At 40.0% G+C, this 21692-nt stretch overlaps 1 protein-coding gene across 1 annotated transcript in view; it reads left to right on the top strand.

Annotated features, from left to right (window-relative positions):
- Positions 1-21692, top strand: part of IGF2BP3 (insulin like growth factor 2 mRNA binding protein 3) — a 112289-nt gene that overhangs the window by 83838 nt on the left and 6759 nt on the right. The window contains exons 10-12 of the mRNA XM_066554555.1: positions 1426-1557; positions 16366-16485; positions 20532-20606. Coding sequence (XP_066410652.1) covers positions 1426-1557; positions 16366-16485; positions 20532-20606 — 327 coding nt within the window. The remainder of the gene's footprint in view (positions 1-1425; positions 1558-16365; positions 16486-20531; positions 20607-21692) is intronic.

Raw genomic sequence — 21692 nt, 5'->3', positions numbered from 1 at the left:
GAGGAAATGAATGAGCATTTAACTTTTTTCTTGTTGCAAGAACCTGAAGCAGGGTGTGTTTGTGCTGTTGTAGCTTATGTGCTCTGGCTTGCATGTTTTTTATAGAAGTGATTCAGTCTCATCACATAAATAGCATAATAATGTGCGGAAGAAAGATCCCTCCTGTTTTTAATTATTTCTTTTAAGAAGATCTTATTAAGGCTTTTTTCTTGATATAGATGATAAAGGCATTTAGCAATTTGAAGATGATTGGTGATTATATAATGAAAACAACATACCTCATTAGTTTGCCAAAGTATTACTTATGCATATTGAGAAATTATTGAGATTTTTGATAGTTAGGAAATGCGTTGTGTCTGCATGTGTATCCAAATCTTATGGTCTAGAGTTAGAAAGGAAATATTTTTTCAGTTTACAGTAGTCCTGACTTTCTAGAAATGTCCGTTATTCATGCTTGTCCTACCAAGTGAATATTCTCCCCACTTTTCCCCGTGTCCCCCACACGAAGCAAATTGCAATGCATGAGGTACTCATGAGGAACAAAGTATTCAATAGTGGTGCACTTTTGTTTCATATAACAAGCAGGAACATGGGGTGAGTTCTAACTGTATTGCTATTTGACAAAGGTATGGAAAGTCAAAAAACTACCTCTGTTACTGTATAGGTTTTGAGTTTAGTTTGTAGTGATTATTCAGGTAGTTTCTGAGGTGGTGAAGTTTTGAGGTTTTTTGGTGTCTTGTGATTGACTTATCTTAATGGCCTGAGATAGCATCTGTCTCTCTAGCTGAAATACTTCTAAAGCATGTTCATGTTTTCGAGTAATAATCTGGAAAAGTGAAAGGGGTGCTGACAAGTTTTGTATCAGACAACAAATGCTTCCTACCACGTGATGATGTCACTTTTTCTCAGATGTGGTCAAGCAAGGGACATGCAACTTTATAGTTGATCCTTTGCCAGCAATTGCTGGAGGTATCTCACTTCATCTTTTGCAAGGGAGAGAGGATGGGGTGATAGTGTCACATACATGTTCCTCCAGTGTAAGAAAAGCAGGGCTTTGTTCATGGTCTTTCTCTGTTTCTACAGGGCTGTCTTTTTTGTATAAGGACAAAACTATTGTTTTTCTGATAAATTTGTTAACTCTGAAAGTAAATAGTACTATTATCTGAACATCTTGCTGTAAAATTTGAAATGTGTTTTGATGACTAAGTTGTAGCAAGTGATCCCCATCTGCCTTTCCTACTATGTGTTTTTGATGTTATTGGTCTGTACATGTGTCTGGGAAACAGGTTTGAATGAGAGTCCTTTGGGTAATGGAAATGACTTTCTTTTAAAATAACATCCCAAAACGTGAATAGCATATGCCAACTAGGATTTTATTAGAGTTAATAACCAGGACTCTAAATCTTAACTCTTCTGCCATTGCAGCTTCAAGCACATTTAATTCCTGGATTAAATCTGAATGCCTTGGGTCTGTTCCCACCTTCTTCTTCAGGAATACCACCTCCCGCAGTGAGTGTTGCCTCTGCTGCTGCTGCTGCTTCATATCCACCTTTTGGGGTAAGGGAAGCTCTGATTTTGGATGGTTAGTGGATGGTGATACTAATCTCTGCAATGCTGCATTTTTTTGCCTTTTTCCCCAGAAAATCTGGAAGGGTGTTTTGCTAGCTGTGTTCTGTCATTTTTCTAAATGTTTTCTGTCTTCCTGCTTGCACACTGAAAAGTATTTCATGTGGCTGCAGTTGGGAGCAGGCATTAGTTGCTTTTCTAGTGAAATGCTCAGTGAAACTGGAAAATAGTGCTGCTTAGAAAAGTGTTAGATTTTATTTTATATAGAATTTTAATTATTGCAGAAATAACTTTCACATAAAATAGCATTTCAAAATTGCTGGAATTGGCAATTAATAATGCTAGTATGCAATTTTATTCCTTGTGTTATGGAAGGAAAAGAAATTATCTCATGTCATGAAGTGGGGATCTATGTGTAGCTAAAGTGTTTGTTTGAATGTAGCAGTTTTATAAATGCCATGTTGAAATGCAGTACTGCTAAATATCTAGTATGTAAATTGCATGGATCAATCTCCAGAAAGCTGTGATTTACTTGCCATTTTGCTCTCTAAAAAAAATATGAAAAAGTTTAATAGAATCTTACTCAAATTCTGTGATGATTAGTAAGCATAAATGAAGAATTTTGCTATGGAGCAGAAGGTGATTCGTTGCACCAGAAACCTCCAGAGTCTGTCTGGAGCTGAGATGGTGTTTTGCTTTCAAGAAAAGACAACCTCATTACAAGGAGAAGGTGGTGTTTTTCAACTCTTTTCTGTTTCTGTGCTGGTGGTTGTTAGCCACTAAATGCAAGGTGAATTTTCTAAACAATTCTAACAAGTCTCTTAAGAAGTTGATGGCAGAATTTTACAAACTCTGCTGTTTGACTTGGTCCCCTTCTTTGCCCAACAGTGACATCTAGAGAGCTAAGTCTGAGACTCTTCATGAACTAGAAAAGTGAAAATGCAGCACAACACTAAACTTCATCAAATAACTCAAGCTCTGTTGTTCTAAAGGGTAGTTGTGGTCTAAATATTTTTCCCAGAGGAAGAAACCAAGAGAGAGTCAGTGTAAGGAGCAGGAAAAATTCCTCTCTTGTAACATTGTTTGTAAGAATGAACAAGTTTGGTGTTATGAATGTATTATAAAGTATATTGAGTATAATAGTGGCTTTATCAGAAAAATGTGCTTCAATGAAAGCTACAATAGAAATATGCTTATACTCAGGTATTTTACTGTCAATAGCAGAGCCTCCATTTATGACAAACACGTTCTCTCGCTCACAGTCATTCTGCACTTCAATTAGATTGGCAGACTAAACTAAACAATACAGGTTTCTGCTTCACTGTATTATAGAAAATGCCATCTCTGGTAATGAATTGCCTCAGTTTTTTTCTTAAGAGATACTAGATGTGGTTTGTTAAAAGTATATAACTTTCTATATTGGTAATTAAAAGTGTGGCTTTTCCTATCTTTTTACTCCAGATTTGCAGACTACTTTGCTATTCTTGAGATTCATATTGTAAGCCCACAGTTCTGTTCATCACTTGGTGTATTTTCATTTCTTTCCCACTTTCCCCCCCATTGTGGTTCCTTTTGCTTTAAATATGCACCTAAACAGTGCTGAATTTGGTGGTTACTCCTGTCTGTCCCTCTGTTGCTAGTGCACCTTTACCCCCCAAATGCACCTTTTTTGGCCTGCTAAGATCTCTGGCAGTATCCAGGTTTTTGGAAACAGGATAATGGCAACATCTGGAAAAAAGCATCAAGAAACAAATGTCATTGTGTAGAAACTGTGCAGCTGGAAGTTCAGACCACTGTCTGAACTCTCTTGCTTCTGTTGGTGCTCATTCCTCTGAAATGGCTCTCATTCCATGCAGTCTAGGTGTGTGACAAGCTAACATGCAGAAAGAAGGGATAAACTTGCAGACTGGGAGATGAACTCAGATTTTGTGGAGGTTGGGGGTGGTACTGATACAGCTCCTGAGACAGATACTAAGGGCTTCTAAAGCAAATGTACGAACAAAGGGAATTATCTCACCTGTTTGTACTTAAATGTGTTGGTATTTGGAAAAGAGCAGGTGGTTCTATGGGCTTCAGGTGAGTCAGCCCCTCTAATTACTAGGAGTGCTTGTTGCTCTCTGAGGAGAGAAAATGAGAAAAAGCATGAGTCTATTCCTTTAATGGATGCATTAGTTTCCATTTTGAAGACTTTTAAGTCTTACTTGTGTATGAATTAATTTTCTGTAACTTTTGAGCTTTACTCTCCTCTAATTTTTCCCCTAGCAGAACAGTTTTCACACACTGATTAAATTGGTTATTAGGGCATTCACAAGTAGAAAGAGAAAAAAGTCTGGCTATATTTTGAAGGAGAAATTGATATATTTTGAAAGGCTGAAGGTAACCACAGGGGGAGATCTAGGAGAACTCATGAGGGATTTAAAAAGTAAAATGAAATCTGTCTAACAGATTTCATTTTAGATCAACAGATCTAAAATGAAATCTATCTAACAGAGGCTTTGGGGAAAGAAGGTCCTGAAAGAAAAATTAATTAAGAACTCCCAGGGAAACTTAATGTCCATTTACCTATGAGCTATTTGTTACCAAGTTCCTTATTTTGACAAAAGCATTTGGACAACCGAAGAACCTTTACCTCATTTTCAGTGCATGTCCTTTTATGCTTGGGAGCAGGGATTAGTGGATATTGAGGATATCCCTTTCAGGCAAGTGGAAATCCTTTCTGAAAACACTGTTGCCATCAGGGTGTAAAGAAGTATATCCTGCTGCTGCCCTGCTTATTTGTGTGTAGTGCAAGTTTTGCCTTCTGCTCAGGGCTGGCTCTTCCCTGTCTCCTGTAAGGTGTGCTCCCCAGCAGTTGCAGCTGCACCATCACAGAGGCCTCTTGGCATCCAAGTGTCTGAAGTCTGTGCTTAAAGCCATATAGTGAGCCTTGGGACACCCCTGTGATGTGTCTGAGGGTGGGTTTGAAGCTCTTTTTGTAATATCTGTGTATGGACCTTTTCTTCACCTTATTGTGGGGATGGACTTGGCTGGGGCGCTGCCTTGGGTCAGAAGAATTAGGTGGGTGAGTTTGGGCATTTGCAGCACGGTTTCCATATGGAGCTGATGGTTCATACAAACTACTTTCAAGTGACAAGGTGCAGCTGTGACCTTATGTAGGACTTGTTCCCAAAGAAACTGAAGTGTCATCTTAATTATTGAAACAATTATCTGTCACATTCCTCCTGCTGCTTTTTTAACATGGGTATAAAGAGGAAAACCTGCATAGACACATCTAGGATTTTGTAACAGTGCCAGGGCTTAGCAACAGTTCTGAGTGCTCATACACAACATCTGGAGCCAAGTGTTCCTAAAACATTCTGTACTTGGAATCTACAACTTCAGGAGCTTGGGGCTGAATAGTTAAATAGATTTGGCTGTGCTAACATGTGTGTGATGCTTCATCCTATCCCTCTTCATGCAAACCTTTAAGACATTTGACAAGAGCATAAACATTGATCTCCAGCTGCTTCAGGCACACTCTGGTATTACAAACTTAGGAAATGGTGATGTTATCAAACACTAGTTTGCATTTAGTTCCCTGGACTGGGTCACATTCAGGAGAATGATTTCCATGTGACCCAGAGACCTTATTCCATGATGGTTAACTGTGATGTACAGCACCAAAGCCTCAGCTAAGTTAATCTAACAAGATGCAGATTGTGTCTCAGTAACAATCTGGGTGCTGCTTTTACTCTTTGTCCTAGCAGTGGAGCCTCCTCAGGAAGGCCGATACAAACACACACATGGGCACATGGCCTTTGCATGTGGCTAACAGTGTCTGATTACCACAAAAGTGCAGGCTAACCATCCATTTTCTTGTATTTTTACCTATTGCTAGCAACAATCCTTGATATTGAAATTGTATAGTTTATTTGCAGAGTTCAAGTTCTGTTTGCCTGTTCAAAGCACTCGTTTTGTGCAGTTGCTGAAAAGGGATGCAATGGAATTGCATATTGTGCTTCAATTCTTGAATGTTCTTTTCTCTTCTTGCAAAAATCCAAGATCTGTTTGGTTTTTTCCTGGACTCCTAAAATACAAACAAATCAGAACATGAGAGAATCGTTGAAATTTTTTATAGTTTGAGGAAAAAGCAGGACTTAATTGTCTCAGTTAAAAGTATTAAGAGCTAAAAATTCTTTTTGCTGTCAAATGGGTATGATTTTCCTCTTATTATCCTGGTGATATGATCAAGCTAATGGTCTTTTTTTGACTGATCTGTGCCCTTGTGTGACCATATTAAGGACCATTAGCCTTTCTGTGCCTATTTGTACTCAATGTCCTGTCCAGCTGCTTTTGGACCTGGAAAAACCACCACTTTCTGTTTATCCTTAAATCTTTCTCCTTAGCTGTGCACTTAAATGCTTGTGCGTGTTGCAGCTCTGACATGATTGCCAAGAGCTTTGTTGGTCTGCCCACTGTCACTTGTAACAAATGTTGTGACCTGAGCACCTGCACAAAATGCTGGGATTTCTATGAGGAGGAGAGTCAGGTTCTGCAAAAGGGAATATCACCCATGCTTAAGTTTTCCAGAAGATATGTTGCCACCAAAAAAAAAAAGTACTTTTAACAAGTATCCCAGCCAAACTGCTTCAGATGTAGTGTTGTACTGCTCAAAGCTGTTTTGATGGAGTTGTTGCTTCTGTCTTCTGAACTGTGGGGAGAATATGCACATACTTGTCTCTCAAGAATAGAATTTTGTTCTCATGCAACGCTGAAGGTTTTAAAGCTCCAAACAAACAAGAAATTCTTATCTTAAAATCCAACTGTGTACAGTCATGCAATTAATACACCTGGCCCACCTACTTGGGTTAAGTGGGTTGCGCCCTTCCTTTTATAATTGGAACTTTGCATGTTTAATTTTACATCCAACTGCATTTCTTTTGCAGCCTCTGGATCTGAAATTTGGCATCCCAAGGGCATGGGGGAAGAAGGGATAACCTGTGGAGACCTCATCCTGCCCTTGAATGCCCTGAAACAGGGTAGTAGAATTAATTCTGTCTCATGGCAGGTAAACTCAAACATAAAGTAAGGTGAGAAGTAGAGAGCTTTTCTCCATAAGAGAAGTTCACACCAGCTGTTCCTCTTCTTCTGTAAGGTCATGGAAGAGATACATGAACTTCTGTCCTGTGAAACTTGGCTAGAGTGAAGAGATGCTCCTCTGCTTGCAGTGGGACTGCTTTCTCTGCTGGCCTTTTTGGACACCTGTTGTGGCTTCTTGAAGCTCTGCCTTCAAACAAAAAGCACTCTTTCAAACCTTTTCTTTAGCCTCACAGTGAACTTTTATGTGATATGCATGTGGGCTTCTAGGAAGAGACAGGGAGGAACAGGAAAATTTTAAAAAAACCCAACAAAACAACAAAACCAAAGAAGATGTTGTTTCATACAGTAAACAAAACCAAGAAACCAAACCACCTTTTCTGATTACAAAAAAAGAAAGTCTTGTACAGTTAGGCTGATAGGTTGCTTTCCTTTATTCTCTTTTGCCATCTCTTGAAGTTTTTGTTGCAGGTGAGGAACATGCCAATGGAAAACTTTCTCCTTAGAAGATGTTGTGGTCAAGAGAAAGATTCCTTCTTTATTCTCCAGTCATTTTCTTAAATAATAATAGTAAAGAAGACATCTTCTATATTGAATAGAAGTAAGAGAAAAAATAACTGTATTGTGCTTTTGGCAGGAAAGAAAAGTAATTTAAAATGAAAAATTGCTTCATTGAGGGCCTTCATTTGATGCCCTGAGCATAGATGAGAAAAACAAGGAAGAGGAAAAACTGTCCTATGTTTCCAGGTACTTTGACTCTTACTTGGTGAAGTTGGGCTCCTTTGGATGTCTGGGTTTGATAGGATTAGCTTGTGCAAGTGTTATGTCTGATCTACCCAGAGGCAGCAATGTCTGTACATCTATGATGTGTGTAGTTGCAAGTTGCTTTGCCCTAATTTGCCCAGCTTGTTAAGCAGTAGATGACTTTTGAGAAGCTGTCCTGCAGCCAAAAGAGGATGTGGTTTTGGGGGATGAAGAAGCATTTGCCAGTGTTTTTACAAAATGATTTTACATTGGTGAAATTAGAACCATACATGTGCAGCACATGCAATCTTGAGGAGGGCACTGTAGGACAACAGCACTGTCTGAAAAAATCTACCTGCTAATTAGAGTCCTTTTGAAGATTGCAGCCTCAGTGCCTTGAAATACATCTTTACTGATGCTTAATTTCTTACATTCATTAATGAGGCATATTTTGACAACTAAAAAATTTACTTCTTGGTGTCTAACATTGTGGGCTTGTTTTGCTCTGCGGAGAAAATTGTTGGTCTTCCCACTGTGTTGAAAGTCTTCTGCTTCTGCCATGCTGTGCTGTCAGGGATATGTGTCCAGAGCAGTCAGACTATTCTGCCTCTGGAGATGGACCAACCCCTCAATGAGGGAAGGAAAATGCAATTGGCACCAGATGATGTACAAAGATCTGGCAGGTCAGTAGGTAGGTTTTTGAGGTGTTGAAGCCTCCAGTTATTCTTAATAGCTTCTTTTACAGTTCTCAGGTTGTCATAATGCAAATAGCATCACTAGTCAACGATGCTTTTTAAAATAAAAATGGTTTCTTCTTTGCTGCAGGTTTGAGTACTTGTAGAGATATTTGTAGTTTCTTGGAACACAAGAATTAGAATTTGTGTTGGTTCCCTGCTTTTAGATTCTTATGGGAAGATTTAATTGGGGTTCCTCTTGAGCATCTCGGACTCTCAAGCCCTAAGTACCAGGCTCCAAACCTTCTGAATGTTAAACTGAATGGGTAATTTAATTCCTTAAGGTGCCAAATATTTTGTTACTAGGGTGTGCTGAGCTCCTTCAGGCCAGAAACAAAAGTAGGTCAAGTCCTCATTCTGTTGTATCTGGCTCCATCTCTGGTTTGTTTGTTAAACATGATGGAGAAATAAGTGATCTTTGTGTTTACACAACCTGTTTTTCTGGCAGCTGCCAGGGAATCTGAGAGCAGTGCCTTTATAAACCAGAGCTGATGAGTACCTGCTTCTTCCAAAGCCATTGATTTCATGGGCAACTTCTATGGATTTTGAGTACCCATGTGACTGCTGTGTCACAGCTATGATTTTTGAAGTGGAAGTGTTTTTATATATATACTTTTTGGTGGTCATATTCAGTGTTGCAACACTGAATACCTATGCTTCCTGCTTGTGAATGACCAGCAAAATTCCTCTTACATAGTTTCACAATCTGTTCCTTATGTTGATTTCTGATTTTGGCTGTCTGTTCCGAATAAAAGGTGGCAGATTGCTTTTTTTGGCATTGTGGCCAGTCAGATTTTGCAAAAACAAAAAGTTCATGCCATGTTCAGAAATATGTCAAACCAGTTCCTGCTTGTAAAATGCCTTATAACCAGCCTGCCAGAAAATGTTCCTTCTCTGCTTCTGTGATTTGTACTCCTTTGTTGCTAGCTAGGCTGTCATGTTGGAAAAACTTCTATGTGTGGTTCTTTTAGTGACTTCTAGTAGTCCAAGAAGATTCCCTGTTCAGAGATGATTGTGATGAAAAGTACTAAATTTGAGAGCCAAGAAGTGGAATGAGTAGTACTAAGTGAAATTATTCCAGTGGCATCTCACTTAAGGTACTGACCACCGTGTAAGAACCACTGTGGTAGTCCCCAAAATGGGAATGCAGACAGGGTGGGTCATACTTAGATTTTCAACCAAGAGGAGAGGACCAGCTCAGCTAGATGGACAGAGGACACTCACACATAATTTCTGGGGCTGATTGTAGGGGGAAAGAGGTAGAGCTGCATGGCCTTTCCATGGGCTGCATGTCCTAGAAAGGGTCATGCCCTTGGTTCATCTAGGGACATGAGTGTTTCTCACACAATGCAGCATTTACACTAAAGGGGAGCATCTTGGATTCACCTGGAGTTCATGGGAAGGCAAAACCCTGGCTGGATGGTGGCTGGGCAGTTCATGCATGGCAATATGAGCAATGCTTTAATGTGCAAATCAAAGTGAAAAATACACATTGCTTCTTTTGAATTGTTTCGCTACTGCTCAACTGACTGAATTCATCAGTGCAGAATTCTTCTGAGGGTGATCCTGGCTTTTCAGGCAGTGAATATGGCAGAAAGCTTTAGACTTTCAGCATGGACCTAAATCTGTTTGAAGTAGACCTAAAGAGCTTGGAGGGTGCAGGGAGTTCAGGCTGCAGTTTGTTGATTTGTGTTGGCAGCTCTTGTACTTCAGCTCAGTGATTGTACAAGATGGTACCACAAGGTATCTGCAAGGATGTTGTGAAACTGTGGATCATGTTAGACCTATCTGCTAAAACTTTGTTTTCCTTAATGAGTCCCTGTTTCCAATGAAGGCTTAAAGTTTTAGCACTAGTATTGCAAAATGAATACTCTAGGATTTCTTTCACCATCATCTCAAGCTTATTTCTTATCATTGCATTGAATCCAACTAGAATGTCTTCAAGGATACTTGGATAAATGTTCATTTCCCCTTGCTGCAAGTTTTCATTACTGAATAAATAAGAGCATTCAATATAGCTGTGGGCCAGGATAATTCTTCACAGTAAATTGCAAAAACGTGGTTTAAATTTTGGCTTTGGATCTGGTACAGGGTTTGAATAATATGATACCTCACTTCCTGACAAACTCAGGGTATTCTGAAGACTGAATGATCTGTCTGCAAATCTGCCTTGTCTTGGTAATCATGGTTTTTGGGAAGGGGGTAGAAAGGCAAAAAAGGAACTTTTTAATGCAGTCACTTACTGTCTGTATTAATTTACTTCTGCCAAGTGGGTTTGTTTACTATGTAAAAAAAAAACCAAACCAAAACCAGTATCTCACTAGGCTAAATAGTAGCTCCATGCAGTCCTAAACCAGTTCTTAATTATTTCCTTCATAACTAAAAATCCTGATGCTGACTTAAAATGGATAACATGACTCTGTGACTTAAATGTCTCGTGCTAAGGTAATTAATTTGCAACATGAAACATAACTAGCTTAGAACCCAGGAAAAATCTGATTTTTCTCCCATTCATGTCTGGCTTAAAAACCTATTTACTTCAGTGGGTACAATATTTTAAAAGATTTACAGCCTTATCCCAAATGTTGCCAAGGATTTACCAACCACATGCATTTGATGGAGCAAGGGGTCTATGGAGACACTTACGCGCATGACTGGAAAAAATTTTGTACTGTTGGCAGGCTTGCAGAAAAAGACTGAGATTAATGCTCAAATTAACTTGAGGGACATAAATAACAAACATACCCCCTTATGAGCCCTGACTCATGCTGACTGAGGGAGCTGTGGACTGACCTAGCAGCATCATCAGCCAAAATCATGAGAGGAGGGGTCGTCTTGGGGAAGAAGTGAGGAGACAAACCTCTGTTGGCTTTTCTGTGTATTATTTGTTGTTCTCTGTTGTTCTTTGTTTTGTTTTTCAAATGCCATTTTTTCAAATAGGATGTCCATTCCCCCAGCTGTAGTGGCTTGGGACCTGCTTTTTACCTACCAACCTCTACTCTGGAGGGTCATAGCTTACTTTTTCTGAGTTTTCGTTCTTGCCTGGCTGTGCTATGGCTCTGTTACCCAAGTGTGAGATGAGGAGCAATGTTTTTCCTTCTGACAATCTAACAGGTAAGGGAAAAGCTCTCCTCCCTGTGGCTTTCTGCAGTTTGTAGGATTGATGCACCAGGAGTTGGCAGAGAAAAGTTATAGCAACCTTATCCTAAGGGCAGATGGTCTCTACAAATCTTTCTAACCCTGCAGGCAAGAATTGCAGAAAGAGGAGTGAATCTGCAAATTTTCTTGGCTGGGACTCCTCAGCTTCTAGCTCTGGTGTGCAGCAGTAGCCCTCATGCTGAAGGACTAGTGGCAATATCCCAAGGAGAGGAAGAACCTCACTCCTGCTGAAACTCTGGAAACCAGGAAATGATGGCTGTGCTAAGCCAGTTTCCTAAGAGTTAATGTGGTAGGGTTGGCAGCAGAAGGAAAAATCTCCTGTGGAGCTGCAGGGTCTGGCTGGAGTGAATGGGATAATCCTGAAGCTACATGCAGTGCAGGGGCTCCAGGTGAGCCCAGTGTAGTGGGGAAGCAGCCAGGGGTTACATGATTTACCAACAGATGAGTTTGTCTTGGATGGTGATGGTGGGAATTTGAAAGGGAAATATTAAAAGAAGATGATAAATAGTTGGTATGGACTGTTGGGCTAGGGACAGATGGCTGGAGCTCAGGGACTTGCAGGAGGTATGGAAGGAGGTGTATCCAAGCTGCTCCAGGAAAGAGCTCTGTTAGTGTAAAAAGTCAGTGCTAATAGTGAGCTGCAGCAGTTGCTTAGTGTCATCCAGTGGGGTAGATTAATTTCCATCTCTGTGTTAGATCACCATTTTCAATCATGGATTAAATGAGCAAGCAGGAAATCTGATTTAAGTTGACTTATCAAATTTTATATGTGTACTTTAGTTACCTTTCTGAAAGCCTTAGAGTAGTCTGTGCCTTTGCTTACACTGAATATCTCTTTCTATTTATACAAGTATGCAATTTGCCATTTGCTTTGGGTATATTTTCCTTTTTCTGTTAAAAAATGATGAATGGTGCTTTTCTTATTTGCTTGATTAATTTTAACTTCTGATTTTCATCAGGCAACATTTGGATGGAAATTGGAATCCAATTAATGAACAAAACCAGCATTTAAAATTGTTTTCGTTAGTTCAGTGTGCTGGATATAGACAAAAATTCCTTATCAACCCTGTTTTGTGACTAAAGCAGACTGATTTTTGCAGAAACAAAGCAAGTATTCCCAGCTGTTTATGAACTGAACTAATTGTTTCTGGTCACCATGCTTTTGAAGAATCTGTTTCTTGTATCTTGGTTTCCAGAGCTCTTCTCTTAAAACACAAAACCCCTGGAAAAAAAACACAGAACCCCAAAACAACCTAGATTCTCCATTGAAGTGAATATCTCGGTGGTCTGTGTGCCACAGCTACACAAGACAAACTTCTCTTATTTGGGTGGACTAGCCATGAGCCCATACTACAAATATTGCTGAGGCAGAAGAGGTGGTCTGTGCATCACAGACACTGCAGATGGCTACTTGCAAATTAGGGTGGATGGATGGACTATAAATCTTGGTGAACCTAGTTGCTACTCTGAAATATTTTCTTCCTGCATTCCTGTCAGTTCCCAGGGCTGGGCTGACTTTGAATAAAATATTTTCCTATGTAGGGGGAGAAAATAAACTGAATGGGGAAGAAGAGAAAATTGTCCAGGAGACCTTACTCTTGTCAAAAAATATATACACATACATATTTTGGCTTTTAAATTTTAAGTATATATTTAAGCAGACTTGGCTATAAGGGAGTGAACGTTGAAGCTCAGATTTCACAGAGTGGGAAATCAGTTCCCTAAATTTAGTGCTTCTAACATATGTTTAAGGTCTAGGAATCTATTTCTGATATAACTCATGTTAGGAGTTCCTGGAAAGCTCTGTGACTTATGTGGCATGGCATGGGTAAGATTAAATTATAGCTGATTTTCTTCCATCCTGAGATCCCCAGAAGCATCTGTAAGATTGATGGGTGGTGTAGTCATTGCATTATGTTTGATGTGTTTCTTTTGCAGGCTAGGTTTCCAGTAAATACAAAAGGATTTAAAAATTATTGTGGGTAAGGAGATGGACAGATAGCAATTTGAACTTGGTGTTGTGATACTCTCAAAAGCCTTATAGTTAGACTTGATTTCTGCCAGAAGAAAAAAAAGAAAGAGGAGTATGGTTTTTGAGTAGTTAAAAATCAGTGTGTATAACATAATTTCTCTAAGTCTTGTGTGATGTTATACTGGAGATGAATTTGGTTATATGTATATGCCAGTGTGGTACCCCAGAAAAGAATTTTAAAAAATTCCAATGCATGAACAACTGAATACTAACAGATTCTCCACTATTCCTTAAACAAGTATCACTATTACACCAAAATGCAAGTTTAGTATTAAAGAACATCAGTAACTCACTTTTAAAAAATCCTTTGGGAAAAAATGAGTTGAAATGTATCAAAAACTATGAGGAAGGTGCTACAGTGAGGTGATTGTACAGTTAGAAAGGCACATGTACATCTTCTGTCTTCTGTTGCCTTTGCTGCCCATGTTTTGTGTTTGAGGGTGAGGCAGCAAAAAGGAATTTCAGTGGTGGATTGAATCCAGCCAAGAAAGTGGCTTGAAATCAAGCTTTGGGAAGGAGAGGGGAAAACTGCTCAGCAGGCAGATGGGCAACAGAGGGAAGGCAGGAAATATATGCAAACAAAAATAATGAAGTTTGATTTGTTTCTATGGTACAGAAATGTGTCTGGAGGTGGGTTTAGGTAGAAGCTGTGTAAATTCTTGAAAACCAAGTGAAGTTACACGTTTGCTTTGCTGCAGTGTTGTAGTAATTAGCTGAAGAGGCTGGCTGGAGAAGCATGTGAAAGGAAAACTTCAGCAGTGGATTTTTGCGGGAGCTGGAGCACATGTGGACAATTGAATGTAGGGGTCAAGAAGAGAGGAGCAAGCAAGGGGGTGGATAAGCTGTCAGGATTGGAAGGAGGGGCTGCCTCTACACCCAGGGTAGTGGGTCATTGCAACAAAACTGGAAAAACCCAAATGCTTCATGAACTTGCAACCATTTAGAAATAGTTTTTTGCAGTGCTAAGATCAAGTGAGTACCTACAGTAGCATTTCCAAATTGCTGGAAATCTTGCTGGATTCACAGTGAACATGTAAAAGAACTTACTATGACAACACTCAGGATGTTTGTAATAATAGGAGGAGAATATGAGTAATCTTCTGGAAACTGGTTTAACATATATACTGAAGTGACTGTATCTTTCATTACAAATATGTAGTTTTAGGGTGTAGTGTTGAGATCATTTTAAATTGATCTGTAGGCAGATTAAAAGAGGTGCTCCCACTTTTTCCCATTCTCTCACTCTCTTGTTGTTACTTCATCCCGTGGTCACAGACTGCCACTTGTGTGTTGCTCTGGTTATTTGGGTCAGGGACTTACTGCCTGCCTTAAAAACCAGCCGGATCTGCAAAGCTGTTGGCCTCAAAGCATGCAAGGCAGTGGGGAGGCTGGGAGTGGAGGGCTGCATCCATGTGGATTCAAACCAGCATGAAATGCCTCTGAATCCTAACACCTTGTATGTGTGAAAACACAGGGTAAACTGGGCAACTGCTACAATTGCCTCAAGTGTTTCTGTTCCCAATATCCTGTTTTGGGGTTTCTTCACCTGGTACGTGGAGCTGTGCCTGGAATTTGTATCCCCTGAGGTTACAGTTGACTTGTGTTTACTGAAAATGAAGTGGTAAAACTTGGAAATGAGCATTTTGTTCAGATTTGTTTATGGCTAATGCAGCGGGACTTTGCCTCGAAAGACTTAACCTTGAAAGGAGTAACTGAAATTTAAAAATAAGCTGGGGGTGTTGTTTTTAGGATTGCATCTGCTTTTTGCTTTGTGTTGCATATAGCAGTGTGGGGCTTTTTCTGAAAATATCATAGAAAAAGCTGTTTAGGTGAGCTTCTCTATGTGCCTGTACCCCTATTAAAATATACAGCTGAGCAAAGCTCAATGAGCTTGGTTGGTCCCATGTGCTCTGCTTGCTGGTGCTCAGTGCATGGTGGGCACTGAAAAAGCAAGGACAAAGATTGTCTTCATTGTCTCAAAATACCTCTGCACAAAAAGGGCATGTTGGCTCGTCTGAGTGAGGATGAGAAAAAAAAAGTCAAAAATATGAGAGGGGTACACAGAGGAAGAAAAACTTTAGGAGGAGAGGTGTGTAGTGTCTTAAATACCTCCTAGTTCAAAGAGAGGCTCGTGTGAAATGCTTTTTAGGGTTTTTTAGCCCTGATGGAAGTGGATGGATCAATGGTCCAGTAGCATGGACCATTGATCCATTACTTGAGGGTGCTCCCTTCCTCTGAGACAGGCTCTTCTGGGGCTGCTAACAGAGCTGTGAGTTACTGTGGCAGACGCACCCCTGCAGTTTGATCATTGCTGCACAGCACGTAGAGAGGATCTCGAGCATTGTGTCATGCTCTCCAGCTGGGGTGTCTGCTTGGGAGCAATAGGAAGATGCAGTGATGCCTGATATCCAGTGGGTGCAATGCTGGGGTCCTCTCACTTTTCAGAAACACGGTGTTTAATTTACTAGCCTGTGTGAGGAATGCTGCCAGGGCTCCAACTGTTGCATAATGTTACACAGGAGGAATCACTGGCAGATTTCAAGCTGGCTATCATTCCAGATCACTCCCACACAAAGGAAATTGTAGCATATATGTAACTCTGAGGCTTTTTGTACTGCTCTCAGCACAATCTAAAATTAAAAATATAACTGGGAAACTAGAAAGAGTTTGCCTGCTCAGATTGTAGTAGCCTCCTTCTGCTTGTAGTAGCCTCATCTGCAGGGTCTTGCACGTGGAAGAGAATCCAGACAGCTACAGGTAAGAGTGAAAGCCTCACAAAGAAGCAGCTTCCTCAATTGCTTTTTAAAATTCTATGCATTAAAATTGTGAGTATTTTATACAAGATGAAAGAATCCTCTTTTGGCTCAAACTGGTTTTCTTGTTCTGTGGATTTTGTGATTCCCAAAAAAAGCCAGACCCTTAATACTCAGACATCACAGGGGGAAATCTTATTTCCCCCTCATTTCCATGCATGCCTGTTCTGTACCCATTTTCCTGTCAGTCTGATTCATAATGTTCAAAAACATTCACTGCATTTTTCCTTCTTCCCCACAGCAACAGCCCGAGTCTGAAACTGTTCATCTGTTCATCCCAGCCTTGGCAGTTGGAGCTATTATTGGCAAGCAGGGACAGCACATCAAACAACTTTCTCGTTTTGCAGGCGCATCTATTAAGGTATTATTACACCAGCTATAACTTTCTGCCTATTCTACGTGACACTTTCAGCAAGTTTGCACAAGCCGTGCTTTCCTGAACATCCTCCCCCACTCCATGCTTAGAATATGATGTGATAAATAGTACATTTGTTTATAAATCATCTTTTAATCTTCCCTGAGACAAGATAATTAGAAGCATGTTTTCAGACGTCTCCTGAGGTGTGAAATATAAGCTGCAAAGAAAACTACTTTGGTGGTCTTAGAAACAGACTTGTGCCTTGATGATGCAGTGCTTAAAGGTTTTCTCCTTGCTTTAGGTAAAGTGAAAATTGGTGGGGTAAATTCCCCTTCTAAACACAGCAGCCCAGTTGAAGTCCCTGCTCTCGTAGCTGCCCCTGGTCTGTGCCAGATGGATTGGTCTGGGCTGTCAAGCTCAAATGGCTCCGTGCTGAATTGGTGGTGTTGTAACTTCACCCATGTGCTGCTCCAAGCTCCTGGGGCCAGTCAGTCCTCAAACAGCACATTTACCTTCTTGTTATAAGGTTTAACATCCAGCTGTTTGTGTATTGACCACCTCAGTGTAGCTAAGAACAGGATGGTCTGCAGAGGCTGACCTCTAACAGAAGCTTGAATTTCAGTCAATTTGGTGAAATCTTTCTTGGCTGTCTACAGGAGTTAGTACCAGTTGCAGTCATAGGAAGGCCCTGGCTTTTGGCCACTAATGCCCTTTTAACCACGTATCTTTTCTAAATGCTTGAGCACATTTTTCTTACAAATAATATTTTCTGCTGTTTTATGCTGTAAAGAAAATGTTTTGGCCTAAATTTAAAAAAAAAATCTTAGAGTACAGTGCATTTAAAGTACAGTGTGTAGCTTTAGTATGCTGTTAGATGGACATTTTACTGCACAGATAAAACAAATGTTTTTTTCTCAGCTCTCTTTATTTTTGTTTCAATGGAGTGATGTGTTTAGTGAGTGCTATGGCAGGGATCTGCCAAAAGTCTGGGGCACAGGGCAGGAGCTGGCTATGCTGAGTTGAATTTGGTGAAGCTGAGCTTAGCTTGGAAGGTGTTCATCTAAGTATAGAGAGCAAAATAATTGGGGAACCCTGATGAATGAGTCTTGTGTGTGGTTTGCCTAGTGCTGATCTGTTTACTGGCCAGTCAGCCAATGACACATTCCCAACTCCATCCTTTTTTGAGCAGTATGTTAAATAGTTATACTACCAAGATAGTTTATATCATTTGAGCACTAATAACCATATTTTTAGGGGAAAAATTAAACAGGAGAAAGTGAGAGGTGTCAATATTTCTTTATCAAATCTGTCCTGCATGGGGCTGTGATGCATCACATGTATTTCCTCTTCCCCTCTCCATTCCTGCAGCTTGTATCTAAAGTTTAAGCAGTGGTTTAAGAAGGTACTGCTAGGTGGAGAGAGAAATGTGAAACAACCTGGACCTCCAAGAACCCGTCCAAACTAGTTGTCCAGTTGGTCCTTGGAAGAGACTTTAGTGGAAAGGGAATTTCCAGTATTTCTCATGCATCTGGCTAACAGCGGCCTCAGGCTTCCTCTACTGGCTGGCACCCCTCTACCCCATGCATTTAACATTTCTGTCTTAATTTAAATTCAGATAAAAGTTTTCTCAAGCTCTGGTCTTTTGTTCCTTCAGTAGGAATAAAGTAAAGATGGTTTTTTGTGAAAACATGATCAAATCTTAACAAAAGTACACAGATTTGGGGTATGCTTGCAAAATTGGGATGCTGCATGTGTACTTATCTATTAAAATAATGCAACTTAACCTGTAATCTGGCAGATCAATGGCAGAACAAACATCAGGCTTGCTTCTGTGTGGAAGTATTAAATATGGCAACTGGTAAATTATTCAAAACTTCTAAACTTCCCTCATGTTGAAATGGGACCACTTTAACTTGCCCTCTGTCATAACTTTGGAACAAAATAATAAATTGTGAATCAAGGAATCTGTGCTTTTAGCTAAGAGTTGGAAGAAGTGCTGCCTGAGTAACTTCTAACTTGCCAAACTGCAGTAACCATACTTTGTGGAGGAAGTAAGTCTGTGCATAATGCTTGTTTTGAGTTGAGCTGTAGCTTTTACAAAAAGCTGAAAGCCTTTTACATCCTCCTGCATCTCCTCTGTGCTCATGCTGAGCTTTGTAGATCTGGTGAAACTCATAACCCACGATGTAAGACTAAACTGCAGATGCACTGGGGTTCTGTACAAGGCTGCAGTGTCCAGGCTGTCACCTCAGAGGTGAACATGGCTCTTGCTGAGCTCAGGTGGTGTCCCAGTGCTGGGGGTCACTGCTTGGCAATGCGGGCTCAGTGTGGGACTCCAGACTCAATTAGTCAGCAAAAGAGCCAGCAAAACAGATTTGAGGTGTCTGTTGCCCACCCTGTGCTGCTGGGACCTGCTGTGAACAATTGTCATCTCCTTGGTTATAAATTCCTTGCAGAGCAGCCCTTCCTGAGGAAAGCTGGGTTTGGGTGTACAAAGTTGTCAGTTTGTGGCTTTTGGCATATAAAAGATTGTTTTCTGGTTAGGAATGAAAAGTTGTTTAATCTCAGAAGTTACATTCTCCACTTGTATACTATTTGTATGTATATAACTACTTTTTCCAAAGGCAGACAGACAAAATTAACACAGAATTGTCTTAGATTACCCCTTCAGACATTGAAATGTTAGTTGGTATATGTTTCTTTTGCAGCGCTCAGCCATGTTTTACCCCAGCTTCTGAGAACAGAATATTCTAGGATAAAATCAAAGCAAGATATGTTCCAGAACATTTAGACACACATAGGATGTAATGAAGGCTTGATGGAAAATATTTTTCCTAAAATTTTAATGAAGGTGCTGGTGTTTGTTAAGAAAACTAGAGGTGACTGAGAGACAAACCTGTCCACTTTACACAAATGACAATTGTCAGGCTGAGCTCTGTTCAGTCAGCTGTCTCTAAATGTGCCCTGAAATTTTGCTCCTCTAAAATACTTTTTCCAAAGAATGAATGGATTTAGTCTGTGCTTGTTCTTACAGCGTCATGCCATATAAATGTACTGCTGTAAAATTAATGTGTATTTTTAGATCTATCCAATTGGAATTCATAAATAATGAAAAATAGATATGCAAACCAGATAACTAGTATGTAATGCCTTCTCCATCTTAGGGTACAATATGAATAATGTTACAAACTTTCCTTAGCAAAATTCTTTAGTGAAAATGATGCCTGGTGACTGGTAATTTGTCTGAAATAAACTACAGCTGTTAAATATGAATAACATCCCTATGCCAACAGCTGAGATGAAATTCTGTAGTGTTTAATATATTGCTCATTCAACAGCAGCTATGTAATACTAGATGCAACAATGGAAATGTCAGTTGTGATAAACAAAAGATTCATTCGGAATGTCAGAGGCTAGCTTGAATTATTCAATGCCACTGGAGTCTGAGAAAAACACCCACAGAAATCTTACTGTTGTGGTGACATGAACTGCTAAAGACCCTACAGGCATCTCTGTCTCAGCTCTGGTGGAGCTTAATTTTTATTTGGGTCACACATTGTCCGGTATAGAGGAATGTTTTGGATCTGATTAGTTACAACACTAAAGTGATCTTCTGTTCTCAGGGGAATGGATGAGAGCTTTTGCTAATGAGCAAAACTTGTTAGAAAGACTATTCAAGCTAGTGGGTAGGGATGAGAATCTCAGTTTATTAACCAGATTTGTCTTTTTGAAGGCTACATGTCTTACATCATTCATAGCCACATGAAAACGCCGTGTGGGATTCTGTCATGTGTGGATGAGTAGCTGTGTCTTTAATTTTCAGAAGTAAATTTGCTCATGGTGGTTTAGCCAGTTTCTCCATATTTCATTACAGCTAATTAATGCACTTTAAAGAGAACAAACCCATCATGACTGAAGTGTGATGCTGCTGCTGCTGTAACGAATAATTTTTCACTCCTGAACAGAATGTGAGACTGAAATGGGGAGGAGGTGGCTTTAAACTATTCCTTCAAAAGACAGCTACCAATAGCTATGTTTATCCATTCCAGATTGCCCCTGCTGAAGGACCAGATGCTAAGCTGAGAATGGTTATCATCACTGGACCTCCAGAAGCTCAGTTCAAGGTACAACATATAAAAACTTGTCAGTATGCAGTGGCCTTTGGAGCCTAAGGGACAATATTGAAAAACTAAGCTCTTGGTTCCAAGCACACTTTATTCAGAATTTTAGTAAATACTTGAGTTTTGCTTTCCTTCTGCTGGAAGGTGTCATAGGAATATGAGTAATACAGTACTATTAGAGGCCACATTCTGGTCACCTGAAAACTCATGTGTGTTTCATGTAAATAAGAATCAAGTCTAGCATAAAAATATAGCCATATTACATTCCTAAATGTCTCTTCTACCTACAAGCACCTTTGAGTTGAGTCTTTTAATCTGTCTTGGTATATGCAACAGTTTTGTGTGCTTAATTGAAATAACAAAGCTGACAAGATGAAATTCAGTCTTCCCAGGTTGCTGTTTTGTGCTAAATGGAAAATGCTTTTTGGGTAGCTCTACAGATAAATGCAAGATTTCTAATTGTATTTCCACTGCAACTACAAGGAGATACTCAACCTGATTATCCCATCTGTGTTCAAATTAAGTTCCAGAGTGGCCTTTTGCCTTAAATGTCAAGGGATAAATCTAGTTACCCCAAAAGGAGTTGACTGTGCTAGGAGTGGTGCAGGCAGCTCAGTGCAGCAGCCTGGCATCATCACAGATGTGGCCTGGAGCATGTAGAAAGTCACTTGAGAATTTGTATCCTGGCATAGTTTTCTTGCCTGTTCTCAATTTTGACTTTGTATTTTTGCTTCAGGACATCTTGCAAGAAGGAGGTGCACAAACTTCAGGGATATCAGTTTCGTTAATGCCTTTAGGATTTTTGGAAAATTATCAGGGCAGGTATTTTGCAGTGGTAATTACAAACTTAGATGCATTTGGGATTGTTGCTCAGTTACCATATGCACTTGAGATGCCATTGAAGGCAAAGCATGACTAGGAAGCTCTGTGTCCTTGATATTTTCTGTGTGCTTGTGGGCTTGGCCACATGTACTCTTATGGTCTGGGATCAGGAAAAGGTCAGATACTGATCAGATATCAGTGGATTTACCCTCAAGGAGTAGCATGCCAAAGGAAATTTGGGCATCCCTTATCCTGACTTTTCATGTA

This window comes from Molothrus aeneus, chromosome 1 (genome assembly GCF_037042795.1).
Source record: "Molothrus aeneus isolate 106 chromosome 1, BPBGC_Maene_1.0, whole genome shotgun sequence".
In the NCBI taxonomy this organism is placed as follows: Eukaryota; Metazoa; Chordata; class Aves; order Passeriformes; family Icteridae; genus Molothrus; species Molothrus aeneus.
This window is presented reverse-complemented; position numbering and strand designations above follow the sequence as displayed.